We start from the raw sequence: 23,431 nt of genomic DNA, 5'->3' as shown, positions 1-23,431 counted from the left end.
CAACAGTCCAGAAGACACTGTTGAAAAGGATAGGAAAATGTAGCTCATTGCCAACAGGAAGAGAAACTGCTTGGGCTAATTTCCAGCTGCAGCTGTTTTCAACCTGTGTACAATTTCAGAATAAGTGAAAGCAAACAAAGGCCTCAATTTAAAAAAAAAAATGCAATGAATACTAACAGTTTAAACTTTCTGCGGCTGTCTAATCACTACATTGACATTTAGGAGTAAACTAACGGAAGTAACCAACTATGTGCAGACCTGCCAATTCTTCCCCAAACTAACAAATTCAAATGCAAAAGCCATTACAAACAACTGTTCCGCAACAGTCAACGGTAAAGCATGTATTTTGAACCCCAAATTAAAAGAAGTTGCTTTGGACATTCGTACATACACGCACAAGGGCAGACAGACACAAACTTGAAAAACACAGAAAAACTGAAAACTGCGCAAAAAGTCTAAGAATTCCGAGTTGCACATTCAGCCAGTCTACAGTTGGTTCTTTTCTATTAAAAATCATATTAAACACGCCATCGGTATCTTCCAGCGCAAATTCCTTAAACCAAACTGGAACGAACACTCTGATAATCAAATTATTTCAATTTGAGCCAAAGGACTCAAAAGGAAGACGGCATTCATTGTCCTGCTTATTAAAAAGCCACAGACCCAACAAAATAAAATGTTTTCCAGGAGAAGGAACAAAAGGCTTGAAACACACTCGGCTAAGAGTAATTTCAGATCTGACCAACCAGAAAAAAAAAAGGAGAAACCACCGAATTTGCAAGTTGTACATAAAAACAAATGGCTCCTGGGGACAGTAATCATCCGACGACAGATTCTTCTACATGACAAAGTAACAGAAAAGGGTAAGAAAGGCTGTATGAACTGTAAAACTAGAAAATAAGGCAGCATGATATACATTAAAAAAGAAGGAATATAAGATACATGTTTAGAGTGTTTCAATGAGCCTATGTATTATAGGATCATCCAGTCACAATGACCTTCCCATACCTACATCTAAGTGATGGAAAAAACTGCCAACAAAACTGACCAAACAGTCAGTCTGAATCATTTCTTAAACCTTCTCATCAGCAGTTTGTGCTGGACGAGCAAGACGCCACAACCTTTCAGATTTAGTCTTTTGACCCAGGCGAGTGCTGAGGGAGCAGAAAAAAAGATATTGACATGATATGCAAACAAGTGACAGGGATGAAAAGCAGTCTTGTGTCAGCTCGTGTTTCCCCCCCCCGACTTTACACTGCCAATACTGCATTGAATTTTCGAGGTCAGAAAGTAATGGGACCCCAGGGACATTCGGTGTCTACTGGAGGAAGCAATATCCTCTATTCACATGAAGTAAATAAAGAGTGCTCTCCTGAGATCCGGCGAAACATTTAAATCACGGCAGTAACAGAAAGGTTACCTCACCTTCCCCAACTTCTGTCATTCCATTGATTTCCCACTCACCATCACACACAGGGATTATGTTCAGAACGTTCCTAATGTACGGCACAATCAGGCAAAAAGGGGAACTCAATTTTACTCTAACTTTTTTTTTAATTACGGATTGCCAATTACTTTTTTTTATACACACTCAACACTGCAAAGGTGATGCAGGCTCCACCGAGCCTTATAGGAGAGGTAGAACCAGGTGGAAAGTGTGCCGTGTCTCTCTTGTGAGAGCCCAGATGGTCACAAGAGTCGCTGTTTCACCAGGAGCTGAGGAGACGTGATGGCCCCCTATTTGGGGAATCTCGGTCACAATCACCTACCGACGCTCAATTGAACCATGTCTTGAGGGGCTTTTGAGCAAATGCCTTTAGAGACTCCCTTTTCAACATCAGCAACTTGTCATTCCCACACTATACCCACATAAAGACCCAGTTCTAATCATATTTCTGTGACTAAACACCATTTATCCTGTGCACTTTAAAGAACATTTGAAAAAAAATCAGAACATGAAGACCTAAGACTGTAAAGCAGGTTTAAGTCAGGGGTGCAGGTACAAGGCCAACAAGACAAAGGGGTCATTTTTTTAAAATGACCGGAGATGCTTACAGCAGACGAAGTGCCTCATTTAAACTGGAAAGACCAGAACGACAAGCTATGAACACATTTCAAAGAGGCAGATTTTACTGAACGGCACAGTCTTTAATTTGATTTTTTTTCCCCCAATTCAGATTCATAAATACAACCAAGCCCTGGTTCATAGGATACTGCTCTCCCAGCTTTGATTTCACATCAATAAACCACAAAAGACCTTGAATCAGAATGTTTATTCCTGTCAATGCAGTGAACCCAAACATGACTAAAACCAGTTAAGAATAAATAACATCAAGCATGCATATTTTCACTATTGATGTAGACATTATAATCCTAATAGGGAGGTCAAGTACAGTAGTTTGCTTAACACTTACCTCCAGCAGAATGGATAGTTATGCTTGAACGTGCTGGCATTCACCAAACGGCCCTTTTCTTTCAACAATTTGATAATGTGTTTGTCTGCATCCTACAGAGAACAAAAGAAAAGCTTTTTTTTAAAGTTATGAACAGGCACAATCGGAAATTTTACCTAATTTTGCTATGTTTGATGTGACGTCCGTGTCATCGAAGTGACAGAGAATTACATGAAAAACAGTTGCCTCAGCTGGATGTTTTGAGAAATCATTTCCATTCAGATATAAAGCAGAGGGGGAAAGGGATCACTGATGCAGTACAATGGCAAAATGTGTCACTGGAGCATGAGGAAGAGTGTGGAGCGTGGGTGACCTGGAAGGACAAGAGTGAGAGGAAGAGTGTGGAGCGTGGGTGACCTGGAAGGACACACGTTTGAAGAAGAGCACAGAGAGAGGCTGTTCTAAAAGGGCTGGAGCACGAGGAAGAGCTGAAATGAGGCAGCTCCCATGTTTTGATGAAATTTTTCGTGTCTTTGTGTAGATCTTACGGTGGGACAATAATAAATATGTATTATCTCAAACACTTGGATGTATTTGACAAAATAAAAACACCAGAAATATGACAAGTGATATTATATCCTGAGACCCTGCCAGCCAGCTTCCATCCATTCTGTTCTCTATGTCTTTTGATATATCCTGCGCAGAAAAACATGAAATTGTGCCATTCTTATTGCAACTGTAGGCTACTGTAGGCTGCCGAGTCTGCTAGCTGGACCATATTACCTGTTTGAGCTGATTCTTTGCACATGGGCACACAGGACACATGGCACAAAATAGCATAAGATCTGGTCTTTTGTTGAAACAGTGAAAGAACTATGCTTGTTAATGGTAACCTAGAAAAGAATTAACAGGTTGCTTTAGTTACTCTGTACTATGATTCTGCTGTCTTTCAAAGCAAATCTGAATGAGCAGCAGACAAGGTCTGCTCTAATTTGTCTTCTGCATACATGATTTCTATTATTCCTTTTAATGAACAGGCCTGAAAAAGTCAGGTTACCTTTGACTTGAAGGTGGTGCCAAGGCAACAAATAACTTACGCTTAAAGCACTGAACATGTAGTCTCTAAGGGCAAATGATGTAAGTGTTTTACCGCTGTTTTCACAGTGTGAAGCATGCCTTGTACGATTGCTGCAGAGTTCCATTAGTGAAAAAGAAACACCCACCGTTTGAGATACCTTATAAACGAAGCTTTCACAAAATGTTGGCAATTAAGACTCTCAAAGAAAAAAAACATCAAGAAATAACTGCAATTATTTCAATACAGAACAATTCTGCAAAAACCTAATTATCCCAGCATCTTAAGATACACAGAGTGAACGTTAAAACTGGAGCAACCTCAGAATAAATTAAAATATTATAACCGGGTAAAGATTAACAAAGCAATCATAAAGTGCATGCACCTGGACTTATTTTATATTTCTATTGTCAGGATGTATAAGATGGTTTTGAACAAAGTTTCCAACTGCGCCTAGCAATAGAAAATGTTACATAATACAAATATGCTCAATGTACCGAAGTCGGTACCACACTTGTCACTTCCTGTTATGGACTGATAGCATATAGAGTGTCCCACTGGAAGCTGTTTAATGTGTTTTCTGCATCCTGGGAGCTCCATGCTGCCTCAGGCTGACAGCAACAGGAACACTACCAAATTCACCCTACTGCTGTGATGAGAGCCCCTGGCTCAGCTTCCCATTAAAACAGCAGCTTTTCCTCGAAGATGCTCACATGGGACTGCAGCAGAGTGTTATGTTTCAGCAAAAATGCATGGCTACATGCTGTGAGGTAACAATGTCTGTGCAATAGCATAAACATTGAAGAACTTCAAACAGCAACAATGCTTTTTCTTTTCATTTATACTCAGCATATTGAACAGCTTAGTTTGTGGCAGATTTTAGTGGAAAAAATCAGGGTAAAAACATTACACTTTACAGTTCTGTAAGACAGTTTTGTGATGGATGTGCAAGTTTAAAATCATGTCATAAACCTACCTTCACATACTGTCCAGCAAACTCTTTCACTTCGGCAGTAAAACAGCCTGATGCATCAACCGGACAGACTGGGGTAGAATCTTTTTGGATTATTTTGTAATCCATGCAAACTCTGTAGTCATCCTGTGGTGACAAAGTAGCAGTCACAAAACCCTGCTCAAGCCATTCAGTCAGTAATTCCAAACAAGAAATGCAAATGCAACAGTTATCTAAAAATCAAACTCCATTTCCTTTGATTTCAGGCTTCTCCTCCTTTTTAAATCTTGATCAAAGAAACTAATTTATGTTAGTTGGTTAGAGTTCTTTGAGCAATCACTTCTGAGTTAAATTTAAAGGATGTGGTTTATTTAAGTTTTACCCTTGCCCATAAATTACAGTTGCCTTTCTCATTTGTCTCGTAAAAAAGGGCTATTATTATTTTCTCTATTGAAGTCTTTTCCATTTTTTTTGGCCTAACTTAATGGTTTCTCTACCTTACCTGTAGGAAAATAGAAAAAAGCTCCAGTGTGCCAACGTTAGTATATAGATCTTAGAAAACTTCACCTTCTCAAGGAAATGAAATGTCTACTTTTTATAGATTATATCCTTGTGGCAACCATAAAAAAGGCACCTCTTATAAATCTTTTCAATTGTATATGAAAAATAGCAAAACCTATATACAGCTCATGTTTTATCAGTACAAGATCTAACAAGATTTAATAAATGGACAACAAGGACAACAGTTTGTAACCTGTATGGTCTATAAAAAAGGTACCTGACCATATACTGCAATACTCAGACTTCTATCAAACTCAAGCCTTGTTGACATCCTTTCTACTGACTCCCTCAAGTCTTTTGTAACTGAAAAGAAATACAGCACTATGGGTTCTCTCTCTTCTTTGGCAGACACATCAAAATATCACAGCTTCTAGGCACATAGGTGAAGATAATTCAGCTGTGTAGGAGGACACATTTCTCCTTCAGAAATGTAGGACAGGATTTTAATAGGATCCATCAAGAGACACAAAAATCTATAATGCAATCAAAGCCTCTCTTGGGTAAGTGTGGTCGCCCACACAACAAAATTATAGCTGCTCTTGTGAGCATATTCCTCTCCATGGCTCTGTACCTTTGTACAAAAATGATAGGACATCCAGCAGTACCACTGCCCTGTAATACTGGGGTTAATGACTTGTGCTGTTGCTTCTGTCATATGCCCCGTATGATGCCATGTGCCACAGTTGGGGTAGCAGCACTGAAGAGAGACACCAGACACCAGACAGGCTCACTGAGTGGTTTGGCACTGGCACTTGGTGCGCAAGAGGAAAAGAGGTAAAAGCCTGAGAAAATCAGGGCATTAAACTACACCCCTCCCCCTTGTCAGTGGTTTTGTGGTTGTGTATCTTTGGAACTATAAAATCAACCTCAATTGCCCTCTGTTAAGGCACAGACCTAAAAACTATTATTTTCACATACTTTGTACCATATGGAGCAGTACAACGTTTACAAATCTGACTTCAGAAATTCAGCTAACATGGATTTTGCTATAAGAATTCTGTAACTGACAATAAGTAACCCATACAGGGCATACTTTATTTAAACCTGGAACTGAAGAAACATACACGCTTAGGCAGAAAGAGTAGAAGACTTTTACTTACAGCCCCAAAATAAGGAGCCTGATGAACAACACCTGTACCTTCTTCTTCTTTGACATAGTTATCCAACACCACACTGAAGGCACCATTGTCTCTGCACTAAGAAGAGAAAATGATCGATTAAACATGAATAAATTCTATAAATATGAGTTGCAGTCTCTGTTTACCATTTTGGACAAGGCTTCTCCTTGCTCACACCTAGTACTCTTGTTAAATAACTCCAGCCTTGGTCTTTCAGAGCAGCAGAAACAGATCTTGTTGTGATCAGGTCACACCAAAGTTAAAACTATACTGGCACTCTGTTAGGAAACACTAAATTCTCTTCACTGACATCACTGGATCCTTTCAGCATTATTTTTATGGGACTTTTCAAAATTCACGGTTATGGGTTTAAGACTACCGATTACTGGGATACTATGGTGTGAACCTTGGAGATCGTGTGTGGTGAGGGAAATGGTTCTCTTTGGTGCTGTGGGGGTTTATGTTCTGAAATATCTGAAATCAATAACTTGCTAACCAAGAACATGCCATTATTATCGAAAAGTGACTAAAAATAATAGTTAGCCTCGACCTTGTTTACGGGCCAAATGAGGCAAATTCTTAGTTTCACACTTATCAGACCTGATGACTTTCACAGGTGACTGCCAAGCGAGACTGATGCAAAACCTTTTTCTGGAGGAAACTTTCTGATCTTCCTTTACCGATTGACCGAGTCTTAATCATTTCTGTATTTTCTGTATATCAGATCACTATGAAACACACAGAAAGACACCTGCCATGGGTATACGCACCTTTATAAAATAGTCAAAGAGTGGTTTGTACTTTTTGCCTTTCAAGGCTTTGCCAGGGAACCTGTAACAACATACACACACATTTTAACAAGGTCACAGCCTTGAGTTTTACTGTACTGCATTAGAAAATATGAACTGAAAAATGTGCCCCCCATTCTGGATAAGGTATCCAGAAATCTACCTCATTCCAGCACTGTGCCTGGTGAACATTCATTGCAATGGGACATTAACATGTTGCCCACACATCTCTCCAGAGCTACAGCCAAGTCACTGGGCTGTGTAATGCGTTCTGTCTCACGTCATTCTCTTATAATGCAGATTTGATAACTTGGTTACTTTGCTGCTCATGCTCTGTTTATTCACCGATACGAACCATTTTCACTCCTAAAGACACATATTTCAGCATGACGGAAGGAAAATGATGGTTGTTTATTACAAAAGTTCTGAATATGCAAAACAAATTGGTTTGAATTTCCAACTATTACAGCTGAAATAAACAGCTGAAATTACAGCTGAAATAAACAAAAACTAAAAACCGGTTGAATTTATGAGATTTGGTTATAAATTAAAAACATCTATATAACACAACATTTTCTTTAAGTTTTACTTTCATGCCATAATAAAGAATAAGGTGACAATGCTAAGCACCTCGCAAAATACTGAATATTGCAACGGGGTATTTTTAAAGCAAACAAGAGGAATTAAAGTGATGCAAAATAATAACATCACTCCAATAAACAGCAGCGCTTATGTCTGTCACAAATGTACATTAGCGCTAAGGCAAAGCTACAAATTGGTTAATTACCAAGCTGAAATGTAATCCATCCATTAGTTTACCCAGGGTCAAACAACTTATTTCCATTTTTTTTAAATGGACGTCAGAAGCAAGTATGGTATAAACATTTCTAATTGTCAAAGTAATTATATCCATCCTTCTTCCAAAGCAATGTCACCTTCTTCACTCCCATACAGACTGTGTGCAGGTTTGGCCAGTACACTACTGAAAAGATACTGCTGCTGGGGAACCTGTCTAGGTGCATATTCATGGGGTTAAGGGAATGTCCTCGATTGACAGGCTGAAAGAACTGAACCCTTTCAGTCTTGAACAGAGAAGGCTATAAGGCCAACCAGCGAAATGCAGAAACCTAAGGACACAAGTGCGACTATGTGGAAATATATTTAAAACAAGGTTTTGGGGGCTATGGAACAAGATACCCAGCAAGAGGACATGGGGAGAGAACCACAGGAAGTGCATTGTGTATATGAGTCCATTAAGGTGCTGCCTGGTATGTGGGCTAGGCACCACAGATAAGGCATGACTTACATCTCGGCAGAGGCTCCGACTGCAGCTGGCTTTGACCTGCACTGAGCAGGTCGAACCCAGTCCGTATAACGCATGAATTTAAATCCCTGTAATAAAGGCTTGGAACCTGCCAAAGTCTCACCCAGCAGACACAGAGCACCACACCCCCAGACAGCACATCAGTCCCGGTCACGTTTTTGGAAGGGTGAAGCAAAGCCAAGCACTGAGAGGCAACTCAAGAAAATGGGGAGAACATGTACCTCCACCCAGAATGGGAGCCATTACCCCAGTGCCAGCCACCACACTGCCAGGACAAAGACAGGACTTTTAATATGGTGATGCTGAACTCCACAGTAACACAATAACTAGTCAATTTTCTGTTTATCCTCCTTTAAACAGCTGGCCTAGTTCACAATCCACAGAAAAAAAAATATTTCTCCCCAAGTACAAGACCTCGAGGGTTTTTAAGAAGACTACACGCACTCACTTCTCGAGAACGGTGTATTCACTCTCAGACTTGTAATGCGCTCCTAGCCTGGCTTCCATCATGATGTAAGCCTTTTCTGTAGCGTGATCTGAAATTAAAAAAAAAAAAAATTAAAAGATTAGGCCAATTGAAATCATTACAAAACAGTGCAATTGCCAGAGGAAGATAAGGTAAGAATTATACAACCCAAAGAACGCCATCTGTTCAAAACCTTGGACATTCAGGACAATCTTGCATTTAGACAGCAGGCAGTTTGCCAATTGTTTCTTTATAATGAGCCCATTAGTTATCCCAGGCAGTTCAATCTTTTATTTGGCTAACCTCCTATATCCGATCATAAAGCATTTTTTTTCTTCCTAAACAAAAGTAAAACTTAATGCCCAACAACAGAAGGAAGATGACATTTATCTGGGCACGATGTTTATATGCAGCATCACAGAAAAGGGGAACTTTTTCTTTACAATTGACTAATATACAAAAATAGCTAGAAGCATTGCTTGTGCCACTTAAAACATGAGGGGGCATATTCAACAGAACTAAATTAAGGAGCAGGGGATAAAAATAAGCCCACATGTGAATCATAATTCCAATAATATTTCTTTAACAGTAAGGTAGTGTAAATATATATTTTGACTTCCTCGCATTCTGCAGATACATTACTTTAATGCTTTGACTGCCAAGTGATGTGCACTGATAGGAGCAATGCACAACACTAGCACAATCTGCATTTGTATTCTGGTTCTCTCTCCCTGCAGTATGCCAGTCCGGGGACAGAGACTGTACAGCTTAACAGCCCCACCTACTGGTAAATACAGATCATGTCACTAATAAAACCAGGTCAACAACGGAGCCTCAGGGAGAAAGATACTCACAATACCACCTTGACTTGGGTGTCATGTTATACTGGCCTTTTGTAGTGACTGTTTTGAACAATCTCCTTTTCTCTCCTAAAACTACTGCCTTACTTGTGGTTAATTATTGTACAAGTGTGGCAAATGCTGTACATATTAGATTGGATATTTAAAATGGTTGCCATTCAATCGTTCACAAGACAGGTACAGATGCATTATTTTATGCTTTCATTGTATTCTATAAATAAAAACGGTGTTTCTTAGCCAATTTACTCTGTAGAATAAAGCTGGTTTGCCCACTGTCAAAATGGATCTAGCGTGTCACCTGTCTCCCCAGATTGTACAAGTAAACACACAACTGAAAGGATAAAATTAAGTACCGAAAATTATTTAAAGATTCATTCATAGATGCATACATACAGGCTACTGAGAGTGCACTTCACTTGCAGGGCTTTAAATAGTTTTATTCTGCCATGTTTCTGCAAAAATTAATGACTCTTAATTATCTCAAAGTAACACATGCAACAACATCCCTAAAATAATTTCTACAATAATTACTGCAATTCCAATATACTTAAAACCTTATGCTTCTCACGTGTTTCCTGACTGTTAGGGATCTGCAAGTATTTCCTTTGTATCCATAATTCCAAGTCACCTATGGTGGAATATCGTAGCATGCCACTATGCCCACTGTACGAGCACAAGGGAATAAAAGAAAAAGGCTGAAATTGCTCTCTACTGCCACCTGCTGTCAGCCCCCCCCACCCATTAACAAGCTGTGAGCTCCATGGTGCATTACAGGAAATACAGCTCTTAACAGGAGCAGAGCATCCGTCCCTGAAGGTCACAGGCGCACAGTATGTGCCAGCGAGGAGGTGGATCACTGTGGAGCAGCCAGCCTAGGACACCTTAGGCTACTCACGCGCCACCCAGTTAATTAAATCAATCATGTCTGTAAGACAGGACTCAACTTCCACTTGAGCACCTTTACAATTTAAGACTGTTTCATAACTCCCTGTTAGACTACTCAAATGCCTCCTTTCTCAGTGAAAGGCCCAAGCCGCCCGAGGCTAGCCAGGTTGGAGTCAGACTGCTTGAATTGCTTTTACATTTGAAAAACAAGCCACCCAATGTCACATAACCACGTAGGTGGGGGAGACAGTGCCCGGCCAACTAAACCCAAAAATAGTGTACATAAAGCCTCTGAATCTGCTTGTTTCTGGTAGTTCAGTTCTCATTATTGTTCCATATTAATTATCTCATCATTCCTCACCTGTTGTTGTTGTTCTGAACAACAATCGTGCAGTTTTGTATATACAGTATGTATATTTTATGGTATATCTGCCTTTCAAACACATGATAATTAAAAAATGACTCATTCAAAGTAGACTTCTGACTGATGCTGCATCATCTCGATCTAGACTGACATTTTTTTGCTGACTTGACTTGTTGCAGTAAAACTGCAGAACAAAATAACCTAAAGTGAAGCATCATTTTCTGCGCCTCTGTAAAAATATTCACAGAACATTCATCTTACAATACAGATGTATTACATGCTCAGAGTAAATGATTACTCGTGTTTATGTGTATTGTAGTAGGCTCCACAGCCGAAACACTGTTCTTTTCCTTTCAGCATGGAATAAACCTTTACCTGTTCATCTGAACATTTTCTACATATTGAGCTGTTGCCATTCTGGGATCGGTGATGTTTTGTACCAACACACCTGACCCATGGATATACTCTATACCAATTAAGGATCTGGTTGGCTCGAATCATGAAATTCACAGAAGTCGCCCAAACAAATCAAATTAACTTTTTATCTTAGGTTTACTCTGTTAAAGACTATACATTCAAAACTGGAATTAAAGCCACATCCTGGACAATATTCTAATGCCAGTTACTGTATATATGCGTCTATGAAAACTGATTCAAGTTTGCTGTAACTACTGAAAATGAGAGTAAACAGAATAGACTACATTACAACAATTATATGATCTCACATTTTACACGAAATGGGTATAACCGAGCACATTTCCTGTGCACGCAACAATACAGATCCTTCAATCAGATTTATAAACAATCTTGCACTGCATGTAGCAACAATAACAGGAAACTATAAAAGTCTTTTGTTCTGGTTGTGTGATTAATAAAATGTTGGGATGAGTAACCATACGCATTACATGCTTCAGTCTCATGCCAAACTCATGTATGTTACAAGGCTGGAGTTTTATGATTCGAGCCAGGCAGATCCTCGATTGATGTAAATCCATGGGTCAAGTGTATTGGTACAAGATAGCAATGATCCCAGAAGTGACAACAACTCAATATGCAGAATATGTACAGATCATAATATACATAAGCATGACTAATCATGTACAGACTGAGCATGTAATGCATCTGTATTGTGAGATGAATCTGAAAAGAACACAAAAAAAACATTTTTAAATATACAGCACGTAACAGCTCAGTTTCCTTCAACCTGTTGCTGCAGTGTTGCAAAATTACCTTTTATTTTGACATATGTTAACTCTGGGTTCACACAAAGGGCAAGATTACTGGGCAGTGTCCAAGGGGTGGTTGTCCAGGCAATTAGAGAAACACTTTCATCTTCTTCCAGCGGGAAGTTGACAGTTACTGAAGGATCTTGGACATCCTAAAAGGAAAAATATTGCGACAGTGCAAATAACTGGATTCAACAGAGAAGCAGGTAGCTGTAGAGCACTAAGCCTAACCATCATTATCAAGGCTTTTTTACTCCAAGCGCAATACAGTTTTCACAGAATATAATGATACATCTGCAGTAATATCTAATATTCCTACTGGAAGCAATACAGATACAATGAAAAGGAAGTGCACAAGGAGCGAAAATACTATCTCTACGAAAATAATATTTTTCATATTAGGGCATCATTCTCAGCTGGGGCTACTGAATTAAAAACGTTTCACCTCATGCTACAGTATGCTGCTCTCATCACCCATGGGCCGTTACAAAAGTTCTACCAGCAGTCACTCGACACTGGCACAGAACCCATTGACTAGAAAGCTGCTGATGTAATACTCATATATACGAAAGGTGATTACACTAAAGCAAATTAATTTTTAATCGCTCAGTCATACCTTCAACTACTTGCACAGCAAGACTATGGAAATGATCATTAAACCTAGAGGATTATAAGTATAGATCTAAGTTTTCAAAGTGTTCTGAATACAGCAGCAACACTTGTTAATTTATTAAATCCAAGTGTTTTGCAGCACTTGGGTAAAAAGCACTGTTGCTTTCTCGTGCATACAGTTGTGAGATGACAATGCTAAATACTTACACCTATAGTTGTGTAGTACAACATGGAGAAATGGTACTTTCGAAAGCTAAATGGAACCAGATCTTGCCAAAGTTCTGAAAAATGTCTTGTAGGTGGCAAAACGGTGTTGCCTCACACCAATGTGAAGAGTGTGGGAAAGTGGAAGTGAATTGCATTTTGTTTCGCATCACCCCTGCGTCAGTTCAGGGTCAGTGCAGCCACATCTCGTCGTGCAAGGTGAGATTTATTGTTTAAAAGTGCGGATTGTACTTCTAAACTCTCTGCTTGTATTTGCATCATGCCCAGTGTGAATAGAGCTTTATATGTAGGGAGACGGACAGTTGTAGACAGTTTCTGTTACAAAAGTACATCCCATGTGGGTTGTCATGCACTCTGATCAACAAGGGAAAACACAAAATTGGTTTGCTGTACCTTGTAATTCTGATGTGACTCAAAGTTGGACAGGGGCGTGTTGCATGCAGTTGAAAAGGGCATGACCTTCACTCCCCTGTACACCAGTCCTTTGTCATACAATTGCTTGAAGACCCACCTGAAATAGAACCCCATGACGCATATGAAATGTGGGATTTTCACAGGAGAGTTACACATTTGCCGTGGTAACCTAACTGCAGCAGACAGAAATATGGTACTTCCAAGTAAAGAGGGCAACAATAAATTCAAGTGACATGCACAAAACATTATTTGGTTATTCCAATATACTGTAAATTAAAATAATGTTTTTCAATTAGTTTGGAATTTCTACTCATTTGTTTCTGCCATATTTCTACACTATGTTTGCTTAGTACACCCATCTGACAACTTAAAAGCTCACAAAAAATTAGATCTATCACGGCAGAATACCTAACATATTGATCAATTGGGTCCATCTTCATGGTCTTAAAAAAATAGATTTAGTTGATTTCCAAAATATCTGGAATACCAAAATTAAGCTGATCACCAAAGACATACATTCCACACGACACACCTTATCAAAAAACCATGTGGTATTCACTAAATATTTATTATTTTCAATATGCCAATTTCTAAGATTAACTTGAAAACTGGGATCTAGTATGATCACAAAATGATCACACTTACATTTCTGGTTTTGGAACATTACAAGGGACAGATACATTTAAGTAATGGAACAAGTAATAGGCTTATTCCATCCCAAAAACAACGTTGTGTTTCCTTTCTTCTGTTTTCAGCGTGGAGTAAACCTATTACTTGTTCCTTTGTGGCCTACACATGCTGACGCAGCTCCCCACCTGAACCACTAAATTTGAGTAATACCCATCAATAGTTACCTTCAGACTAACAGACTTTTTCCTTCAATGCAATCATGAGAATGTTAGGTTATTGTACAATATACCCATCTAGTAAAGAGCTTCCCCAATGCACTGGCTCTTTTTCCACTATTATTACAAAATACAACACCACAGTTGGATATTAATACAAGTAAGGCATTTTTTTTCCAATTCAAACAAGTGTCTTCTCATTTTCTTTACAAAATCCAGAAATCTGTGATTACAACCAACTCAAGCTTGTTAGCTCCCATTCTTAATATTTTAAATGGAATGCACCACAAATGTGTGTGAATTTGCTGAAAATGGAACAACAAATATATGTAGGTTTCTTTTATAGGACTAATTTTACATTTTTCCCCAAACTGTAGAAACTAGATATCAGATATTAAACATTGTTAATAGTGAACAAATTAAAACTTCAGAATTACTGTATTAGTTAATAACATCACTATATAGGCATCAGTCAATGTCATTAGGTTATAAACTAAGAAAGCAGTTACCAACACACTATTCTTACACAATCAGACAAGTTAAAAAAAATCATTTAAAGGCACAGCAACACCTGAACTGAAAATTGTGGTATGTTCGAATCTGGTAAGATCTGGTTTTACATTATTCACTTGCACATAACTAAGACATGCTAAACAATTGCTTTGTTTTTCCATAACGCCTCAAATACACCCCAGGACACACTGTGAGCTTTCTTAATTGATAATCAATATTACAGTAAATTCTGGGCCTATCTAAAAAAAAACTACGAAACCTGTCAGAACTGAGCCAATAACAAAATTAATTCAAATGACAATGGGCACCCATAATTCAAGGAGATGGTTCACTTACCAAACAGTTTCCATGAACCAGGGATACAGAGTCTTGTAATCATTCTTAAAATCAATCCAGCGTCCCATTCTTCTTACAGACACCTGATGTACAATGATGTACAGGAGCAAAGGAACAGTTTTAGTGAGTATCAGCATTATACGTTTATATACAATGAAAACTATTTTAAAATACTCCTCATTTCTGCGCAAAACTACATTCATATCTATCACTCTGGGCACATGGTGCTCAAATTTGTGTCTTAAAAAGCCACATAACAGGACACTACCTAACATAAAATAACGCATGTCAAGTGTACATGAAAACGTAAACTTTACATTTGAAACAACTTCTTACTTGGAATGTGTAGAAAAGGCCTGCCTTCAACTTCACCACAAAACACAATGTATGCAGTTATGTAAGCATATCATTGCCAGCTGAGTGGTTCAATCACACAAAAAGTATATATAAAATAAAAATAAAAGCATGCAAAACCTCCAGTGAATTTGCCAAAACTATATAAATTCTAATACACCCTCTACATAAGCAAAAAAGGCAATTATTAAGTAAGCAAAGAATAAAAACATACTTACTTCCCATTCATTTGCATATCTCATCACAATGCCTCGACACTGTTTATTGTACTCTGCAATCCCCATCTTGGCAACATCTTCTGGTCCCTTGATTCCCAAAGTTTTATCTATCTCATATTCCTAAAAGACAACACGCATGGACTGAGTTCAGCAAGATCCAAAATCATGGAAGAATTAAAAACATCTTACCCACACAACTTTAACGGCTAAAAGCTGATGTTTTGGGACAACACAGAGAAAAACTAACAGCAAAGCAAAAGTCACACAGGATGAAAAATAATGTCTGTGGAAAGACCAAAGAGAAAACAGGCATCTTCATTTCTGCTCCATGAAAATTGAATTCTATTACACCCAGAGTCTATTAGAGCTGTGGTTAGCATCATTTAATGGCCCAAGTTAGGTTGCAGACAAAACGAGTTCAAAGAATTTCACTACCACTATATTCATAGCACAGTGGACCAGAAAATCACGGAAATCAAACTTTCCTGTTAGACCAGAAACGTCCAATCCTGCTCCTTGGAAAAATTTAGTATTTTATGTTTAAACTACACCTTATTGTGTTTGCTATTGTTCTATAATAAAATCACAATTTTATAGCACAAACTGACTTTCGTGTCTTGCTCACGCAACATCACAGTGGTTTGAGACCATTACAATACCACATGATTAAATATTATTAAAAAATAATAGATTTTTATCATTTCACTGTCACATTAAATAAAATACTGTATACTGTACATGCACATATAAAAGTCTTCTTACCACAGGCAACCCATGACAGTCCCACCCAAATCTCCTTTCCACTTGAAATCCACTCTGGTGTGCAAATCTGGTCACAATGTCCTTAATAGTGCCTGCTAAAATGTGTCCATAATGCGGGAGTCCAGTGGCAAATGGAGGCCCATCATAGAAAGTAAATCTGTAAGTTCGACAAGAATTCAATTTCACAGGCTCAGACTGCACATCCATTCCGCATGTTTTGAATTTTGTATATTTTATTGCCCCTTTTTTTAAAATGATCTAAAAGCTAAAGCTGGCTGCTTGTGCTGGTATGCTCCTTGACTGGGACACTCTGGGACCAAGAAACAATAAGGGACTGTATCAGTGGGACACAAAGCAATCATTAACCCAATACTAAATAGAGAAATGTCCTCAATATTTTCATACTTCGCACACTTTCAAAGATGCGGGAGCCTAAAATAAATTGATTTGACATAATGTGAATGTTTTAGAGGATATCTTTGATAAACGGATGCAACAGCTTTGTGTCCATAAGAGTGTCAGAACGTGTGGCAAGAATACAGGGCCTTCACATCAATCACTGGAGAAACAAACTTGCGTTCTGACATTTTAGTTACGTAAACAACCTCTGTGTTGATTGTCAAAACCTTCAAAAGTTGTCATGAAAAATCAAGAAAACATATTTCGCCATACTCACATCTGAAACTATTCCCTGTTCAATATTGTCTATTTTAAATAACTCTGGAGGGTACATAAAGCAGGAGTTTGGACAGTAGGTAAAAGACAAAGATATAAGCCTGATATCTCAAAATAAATCTTACCTCCAATTTGTAGAGAACAGCTCATTGTTTATCAAGGTAGTTTGACAACACAGCAAGTAGACAAGAATTTGACCAGTTATTTCTGTCGTGTATTATGGATTATACAACTCCACTCTAAGCAGGTGTACTCATATTTATGGATATTAAGCACCTTTAAAATATGACGTGCAGTTACGTATCTCCCCTGCTTTCTGGCATGTAGACCTTGCAATACTGCACTAAGAGTCATGGGCAGATACCAAGACTACGCCCATCCTTGATGGGTACAGCACATTAGATTAAGATGCAATCTAAGATGTTTGAGAACCACAGCTTTAAAGCACTGTGACAGTAATCCAAGTGAAGTAAAGCAGAACATCAGAGGCTTTGATTCAACACACACTGGAAAAGAAATCAGTTAAATGTCACCCATTTGTGTAAGGATAATAATAGCTCATCAATAAAGGCTTTTCATTTATTTTTCATTTTCCTGTAGTGGCACTGTACTTACTTCGGTCTGTTCTTTGACTGCTTGAGGCACTCCTGAAAACAGTTCTTATCTTTCCACAGTTGAAGGATATGTTCCTCTTCGGAGGGAAAATGAATGGATTCTGGGACTGCCTCAACCATCCTGCCTGAGAACACATAACATCATTTTAGCTCTGGATTACACAAGCGAGATTAAGCTTTGATTTATTACAGAACACAGCTGGATAGCCATTGCATAAACATTATTTAATAAAAGTTAAAATACATAAAGATAAAGAATGCAAACCAAAAGAAAGGTGCAAAATGCAATACAGATCCATTATGCTCATTTGTTTGCTTATTGATAATAACAATTCTGTCAAGTGCTCTGTTGTAATTTAATGCAAAAGGTACTGTAACAGACAATGATTGACCCTTTTAATGAATTAGGAAGGACGTAGAACAGTTGTCACCAAGTGTAATTCTAAAAGTGCAAATGAAAATGCTGCACGATAAAAAGAAAGTGACTTTCCGGTGTTTGGCACTTGTGCTCCCAAATCTTTCTACCCTGAAATGCTTGTTTTGCAACTACAAGTTATAAAAAGAACTAGATCCCATCATTTGAAAGCTGCAACGTTATTAACTTAAGTAACACCCTATTCTCCCAGCAGGGCTGATCGGTTTCGAGTAAGCACTTGAGGATCACTCGGGACTGGAGAAGGGTCTGTGCATCTCAGGAGACAGGTGTTGGTTTTTCTTCTTGACTCGAGGAAAGGGTTCAGGGTTTGAATGTGTCTCCCTTACGACTGCAAGACTTCAACAAGCCCAGCCCATGAAGAAAACAACTGCAACCCGCTGAACTGAAAAAACAACGTCTAATAACAGAACTCCAACCCAAAAGCCCTGCTACCCAGCGTCTCTATCTCCAAACGCCAAATCCTCCCCGCCTCGTACACAAGCACCAATTTTCAACAGAGGAAACTGAATCACAGAAATTACGAATTAACAGATTCATTTTCTTGCATATGCAATGCTCATTGATCATTCACTCTTGCGAACGTATTTCACTTTACATTTTAGGTCTTGTATTTTATGTCTTTAAACATAGTCTCTTTTTTTCCTCAACCACGTTTTTAAAAAGAAAAAAAAGTTTTTTTGCCCGAAGAACTTCTTTAAATGTTTCCACAACACGACATCTTTTAAACTACCTTTCATCAATCAAGGTCTTGCTTTATAAATTATGACATGCTGACAAACCATTCATACTGTAGCTGAGTTGCAGTAACAGTCTGTCCATGCATTTCACACAAAACTAGAAACAAACATCAAGAGGTTTATGAAATTAAGTCAACGCTGCATCACAAAACACTTCCAGTAATGTCAGGAGTTTTATTGTGAAAGGAGAAAAAACTCACATGCACTGTATGTCACCCAGAAAAGCAACGACAACCGGTTCCTGAAAAATGATGCAACTGGACGAAAGCATGAAAGGAAATGAGGCTACGTCATGAGGTCACAAGTATTCTACTTCCGCCAGACGTCGCCCGAAGGACTGTGGGAGACAGAAATAGAAATTTAGGGAACTGGTATGTTATTTTGTACACCATTTTAATTTAAGTGATCTAATTTGGGGAGCTCTGTTTTGAGTTGTCAAGATGGCTACCGTTAATGAGACATTTTAAATCGCATAATAGTTTCTATTTGCGCGAGAAAATCTCATGTAAACATGACAAAACGAGTTGGACAAAACAATGTGCACTACATATTATGAAAATAATTAATAGAATAACACCCAATATATGATTTTCCTGAAGACACGCAAATAATAGATATATTAATATTAAATTAATTATTTTATTAACAACCTATCAGACAGCAAAAGTAAACTTCGCCACACCTTACAAATTATATGAATATCCTCTGGTGTAAGGAATTCGTCAAGAAAAAACGAAAAGCACATTTAAAGCAAAGCTACCAATTACCTGTAAAGCTGTACACAAGTAGATTTATGACTTTTTATCCCCACAAGGTGGCGCAGCATATTATTAAAATGATGTAAAAATGTCTTCACAGTAGTAGAGGAATTTTTTCTAGAACAGCGCTGATCAGCCTCTAAAAATAAAGGCGTTTTCATTGGATTTTGAAGCTGACTTTTATTGCTGTGATGAATATGTTCTATTTAATGAATATCTAATAGTTTTATTCTCTGACTTATCTTTTCACATAATCGCCTCTTAGAGACAGCTGGGTGTAGTCCTCAGGTTAGCATGAAGTAACCGAACGAGCTGGGTGGGGTGGAATGGCCTCATGTTGTCAAGCCTTTCCTGTGTTCTTAAAACAACAGACCATGGCTACAATTACCATTTCACAGGGATTTCAACACAAACATTTTGGAAGATTATTCCGTCCATTTGCCATTTAAGAAACTACAACCATCGCGGACAGCCGTCTGAGTATCCACACTCGGCTTATATTGCACCTGTCTACTCATTTACTTTTCCTTAATTTAGCCTACAAGATCCTGACACTGAGTTTTTAGTCTTTATCTAGTTTCTTTAATTATTAAACAGATGAACAGTGAACGAGCCTCTCATAAAATCTCCTGCTGTCCTCGACCCTGTAGCACACACAAATCAACTTGTGTTGTATTTATAAGATAAGATCACTTTATTGGCCATATACAATTTCTTGTATTATGAATTTGTCTTTTCGCATACCCCAATTTGCTCTCCATGAGACACAGACAGGGAGAGAAGCTTGGGGTCACACCGCAGGGTCAGCCATTTATATGGCGCCCCTGGAGCGGTTGGTGTTAAGGGACTTGCTCAGGGGCCCAACAGAGTAGGATTCCTCTGCCGGCCGCGGGATACGAACCGGAAACCTTCCAGCCACAGGTCCTTAGCCACAGAGCCACTTACAACCTAATCAAAGAATGTATCCTGACATGGGTGAGAAGCAAGTAACAGTGGTGGATGATACAGTACTTGAAAGATGCATTGATAATGCAGACTACAGGCAATGAAGCTCTTGTTCTCTTTGAGATGTGTTTAAATTTTAGTAAACATTCCTTAAGATTCAGCTAGCAAAACTGTAGGTGTATACATACTGAAAGTACTATGTACATAGATTATGTTAGGTTCACGTTGGGCATCTTCATACATGCATAAATACATCATACAAAACATGAAAAACAGGCATCTTGTTTTAGAATAAAACTCCTTATAACTTCTGTACAGGACTCGGACGTGTTTTATTTTCACTGTTGAAGTGTATCTTTAGGTGTTTTAATTTATTTGACTGTTTAAGAAAAAGGCAAATATTTGGTCGGACTTTGCTCCAGAAAGGAACCTCTCAGGTATCTGTTAGCTCTTTGAGCTGTCCTAAGAAAGTGTATACACAATATACACAAGTTTTTATTTACTGTAAAGAACTTCTGCAGCCCCAAAACAGGAGGCCATTTTTATTTTTACGAATATATTTATAGTGTATTAGTTATATAAAAGTGTACAGAGGCTCTTTTAATTAGCAAATGAATCAAGTAATATGAGTGAAGGAGATATTTTACACAGATAGAAATATTTATCAGAAAAAAGGAGGGACTTTAACAGCAGTAATACACCTTATGAAGAAACATGCTTGTGAAGCATAAATTCTGCATTCATATTCAGAAATGAGTCTCTAACACGGGCAGTAGGTGTTGTAGATTTTATTTGTTTAATGCTACATACTGTTTTATGAGATGTCAGCTCATCGTGGCTTTATTTTAATATATTAATTACAACTAATTGTGCAATTTGTTCCACTATACTTTATCATCTGAACTAAAAAGCTCTGAATGTGTGAATTAGAGACCCTCCAATTAATCCACATATTTATTTCTTCCCCAATCTGTTACAACAATCTTGTTTATTAAATTGACCACATCCTGCAATTTAAACTATTATGAGCATGTGATAAAATGTAAGGGAACAATAGGTTTATTCCATGCTGAAAAGAGAAGAAAGGAAACACAATGTTTCGGCTGTGGAGCCTTCTTCGGGTGATAAAATTTATTTTGGTGGAAAAAAACGTGTATAGTATATTGCATATGAAATAACACTTTCACACTATGGGTGCCTAGGTATTTATAAAGACCTACTCTACTCACTACTCTACAAAGTTCCTGACAATTATTTTTTTTTGTTACGGTGTGGCCTTTTTCATAAGGACATAAGAAAGGTTACAAATGGGATGAGGTGCCAGTGTAGCTCATTCATTTGCAAGCAGCCATTTTTTTAAAAGACGTCTGCTTATCAGCTTCAACACCATGGCTGAATAGTTTGTTCCACACACCCAAAAAACCCTACAACCTTTTGTAAAAAAAAAAGCTTCCTGTTTTCAGTCTGAACTGCACTTCCCAGTAGTTTCCACTTCTATTCTCTGGTTCATATTTCATTACTGGGTCTGAAGAAGTCATTGGGTTGAATTTGTCAGTGCCCACCTCTGTTTGAGACTAAAATGATCTCTTCTCAGGAAACTGACAGATAAATGTTGTATCGCATAGAATAAAGACATTCTTTGTTCTCCACCCACATTTTAACAATTACATAATAGTAGTATTAATATCACTTCACATTTGAGCAAAGTGCAAACGTCTTAACAGATTATGCTTGTCGATGTAAAACCACAGGACAGGTATTATGACGTATATATCGGTATGCATCCCACATGAGTCAAAACGCAATAAAATCAGTTATGACTAAAGTGGTCAAGTCTTAGAATGCACTTGAGCTGAAATGTGAGAAATCTGGGAGCCTCACATGTAGCAGCACGATTGACCGCACACTTAACACGGAAACAAAACAGGCATTACTTAGCACCCGACTTCAAGCGCACACAGGGAATAAAAAATGCAAACACACAGAAAAACAGACTAAAATCCCACCACTGAAGCCCTGGGTCTCAGTATAGCTCGGATGTGGAACAGCTGCTCAAAGTGACACGCTTCATTGTGATCACACCCACAAATTGAATACAAATGCTGAACGAACACACATTTTTAGTTTCCAAAAACAACACTTTAAGACCATGTTACACTTAATACGTGAATAATGTACATTGTTCCTTGGCTCTTGGAGTCTGCTCTCTGAAAGAGCTACTCTTTCAAAATTGAGAGTAAGTTAGTGCTTTGTTATTTCCAAGAGTATATATATTTCATAATAATGTTGTGGAGAAGCCTCGAAAAGTTTATATGGGGCTGACCAATCCTTGAGGTGTATGTTTTCTATTAAATAACACCAAAGTAATCTCGTACCAGGTAAAGAAATGTAAATGGTGAAAAAAAAACATTCCCCTCAGGGTAGGCCGAGTCGTGATAAGTTAGTGATGTACTGTACCATATGTCAGAGAAAACTCGGGCGAGACGCACATGTTTTGCACGTACGCAATAAACACTGTTCAGTCCCCCAGTAGTTATTGTTGATCATAAAAAATGATCAGACGGATAATTTTGAAAGTTATCACTATCCCACGAATCAAACATGAGACATTTCTACGAATTAATCTGTACCGCATTAAACACTCAACTCGTAAAACTTACTTTCTATAACACTACCCCACTTACAAGTCATCTCCATTTTAATACATTAGCACTTTTAACAAAATACTTCAGACGGTGGAAATGCATGCTATATTGCACACTATGGGAAATAACAGAGCACACGTTTTCGTGCTTAAAAATAGTATTAAAGTATACATATCCTGGCAGTTTAGCTTAAGTCTCTAATACGATAATAATTCCCGGAATGGACCATTTTTAATTAGGAAAGCGTCACTGTAAAAATATTGTACTTTCTGTATAAGCAACGACATAGTAACGCTGCAGTTGTAAAACATTCAACAATTAGCGATAAGT

The 23,431-nt window shown here is 38.1% G+C and overlaps 1 protein-coding gene across 3 annotated transcripts in view; it reads right to left on the bottom strand.

Moving 5' to 3' along the window:
* The window catches only part of iars1 (isoleucyl-tRNA synthetase 1), a 61,138-nt gene that overhangs the window by 37,157 nt on the left and 550 nt on the right, over window positions 1-23,431 (bottom strand). Inside the window, exons 1-13 of one of the 3 annotated variants that reach the window (XM_088636808.1) lie at window positions 19,521-19,541; window positions 18,954-19,090; window positions 17,582-17,705; window positions 16,292-16,448; window positions 15,530-15,649; window positions 14,958-15,040; window positions 13,243-13,360; window positions 12,017-12,164; window positions 8,660-8,747; window positions 6,870-6,930; window positions 6,082-6,177; window positions 4,445-4,567; window positions 2,415-2,506 (exon numbers count right to left, since the gene is read on the bottom strand). In XM_088636808.1, coding sequence (XP_088492934.1) covers window positions 2,415-2,506; window positions 4,445-4,567; window positions 6,082-6,177; window positions 6,870-6,930; window positions 8,660-8,747; window positions 12,017-12,164; window positions 13,243-13,360; window positions 14,958-15,040; window positions 15,530-15,649; window positions 16,292-16,448; window positions 17,582-17,700 — 1,205 coding nt within the window. In that variant the 5' untranslated portion in view covers window positions 17,701-17,705; window positions 18,954-19,090; window positions 19,521-19,541. Of the gene's footprint in view, window positions 1-2,414; window positions 2,507-4,444; window positions 4,568-6,081; window positions 6,178-6,869; window positions 6,931-8,659; window positions 8,748-12,016; window positions 12,165-13,242; window positions 13,361-14,957; window positions 15,041-15,529; window positions 15,650-16,291; window positions 16,449-17,581; window positions 17,706-18,795; window positions 18,926-18,953; window positions 19,091-19,520; window positions 19,542-23,431 lie in introns of those variants that run through there. The other 2 variants (XM_088636807.1, XM_088636806.1) reach the window with 2 other exon arrangements.

The sequence above is a fragment of the Lepisosteus platostomus genome, chromosome 6 (assembly GCF_059453375.1).
Source record: "Lepisosteus platostomus isolate fLepPlt1 chromosome 6, fLepPlt1.hap1, whole genome shotgun sequence".
NCBI lineage: Eukaryota > Metazoa > Chordata > Actinopteri > Semionotiformes > Lepisosteidae > Lepisosteus > Lepisosteus platostomus.
The sequence above is the reverse complement of the archived record's forward strand: the minus strand, read 5'-3'. Positions and strand labels throughout refer to the sequence as shown.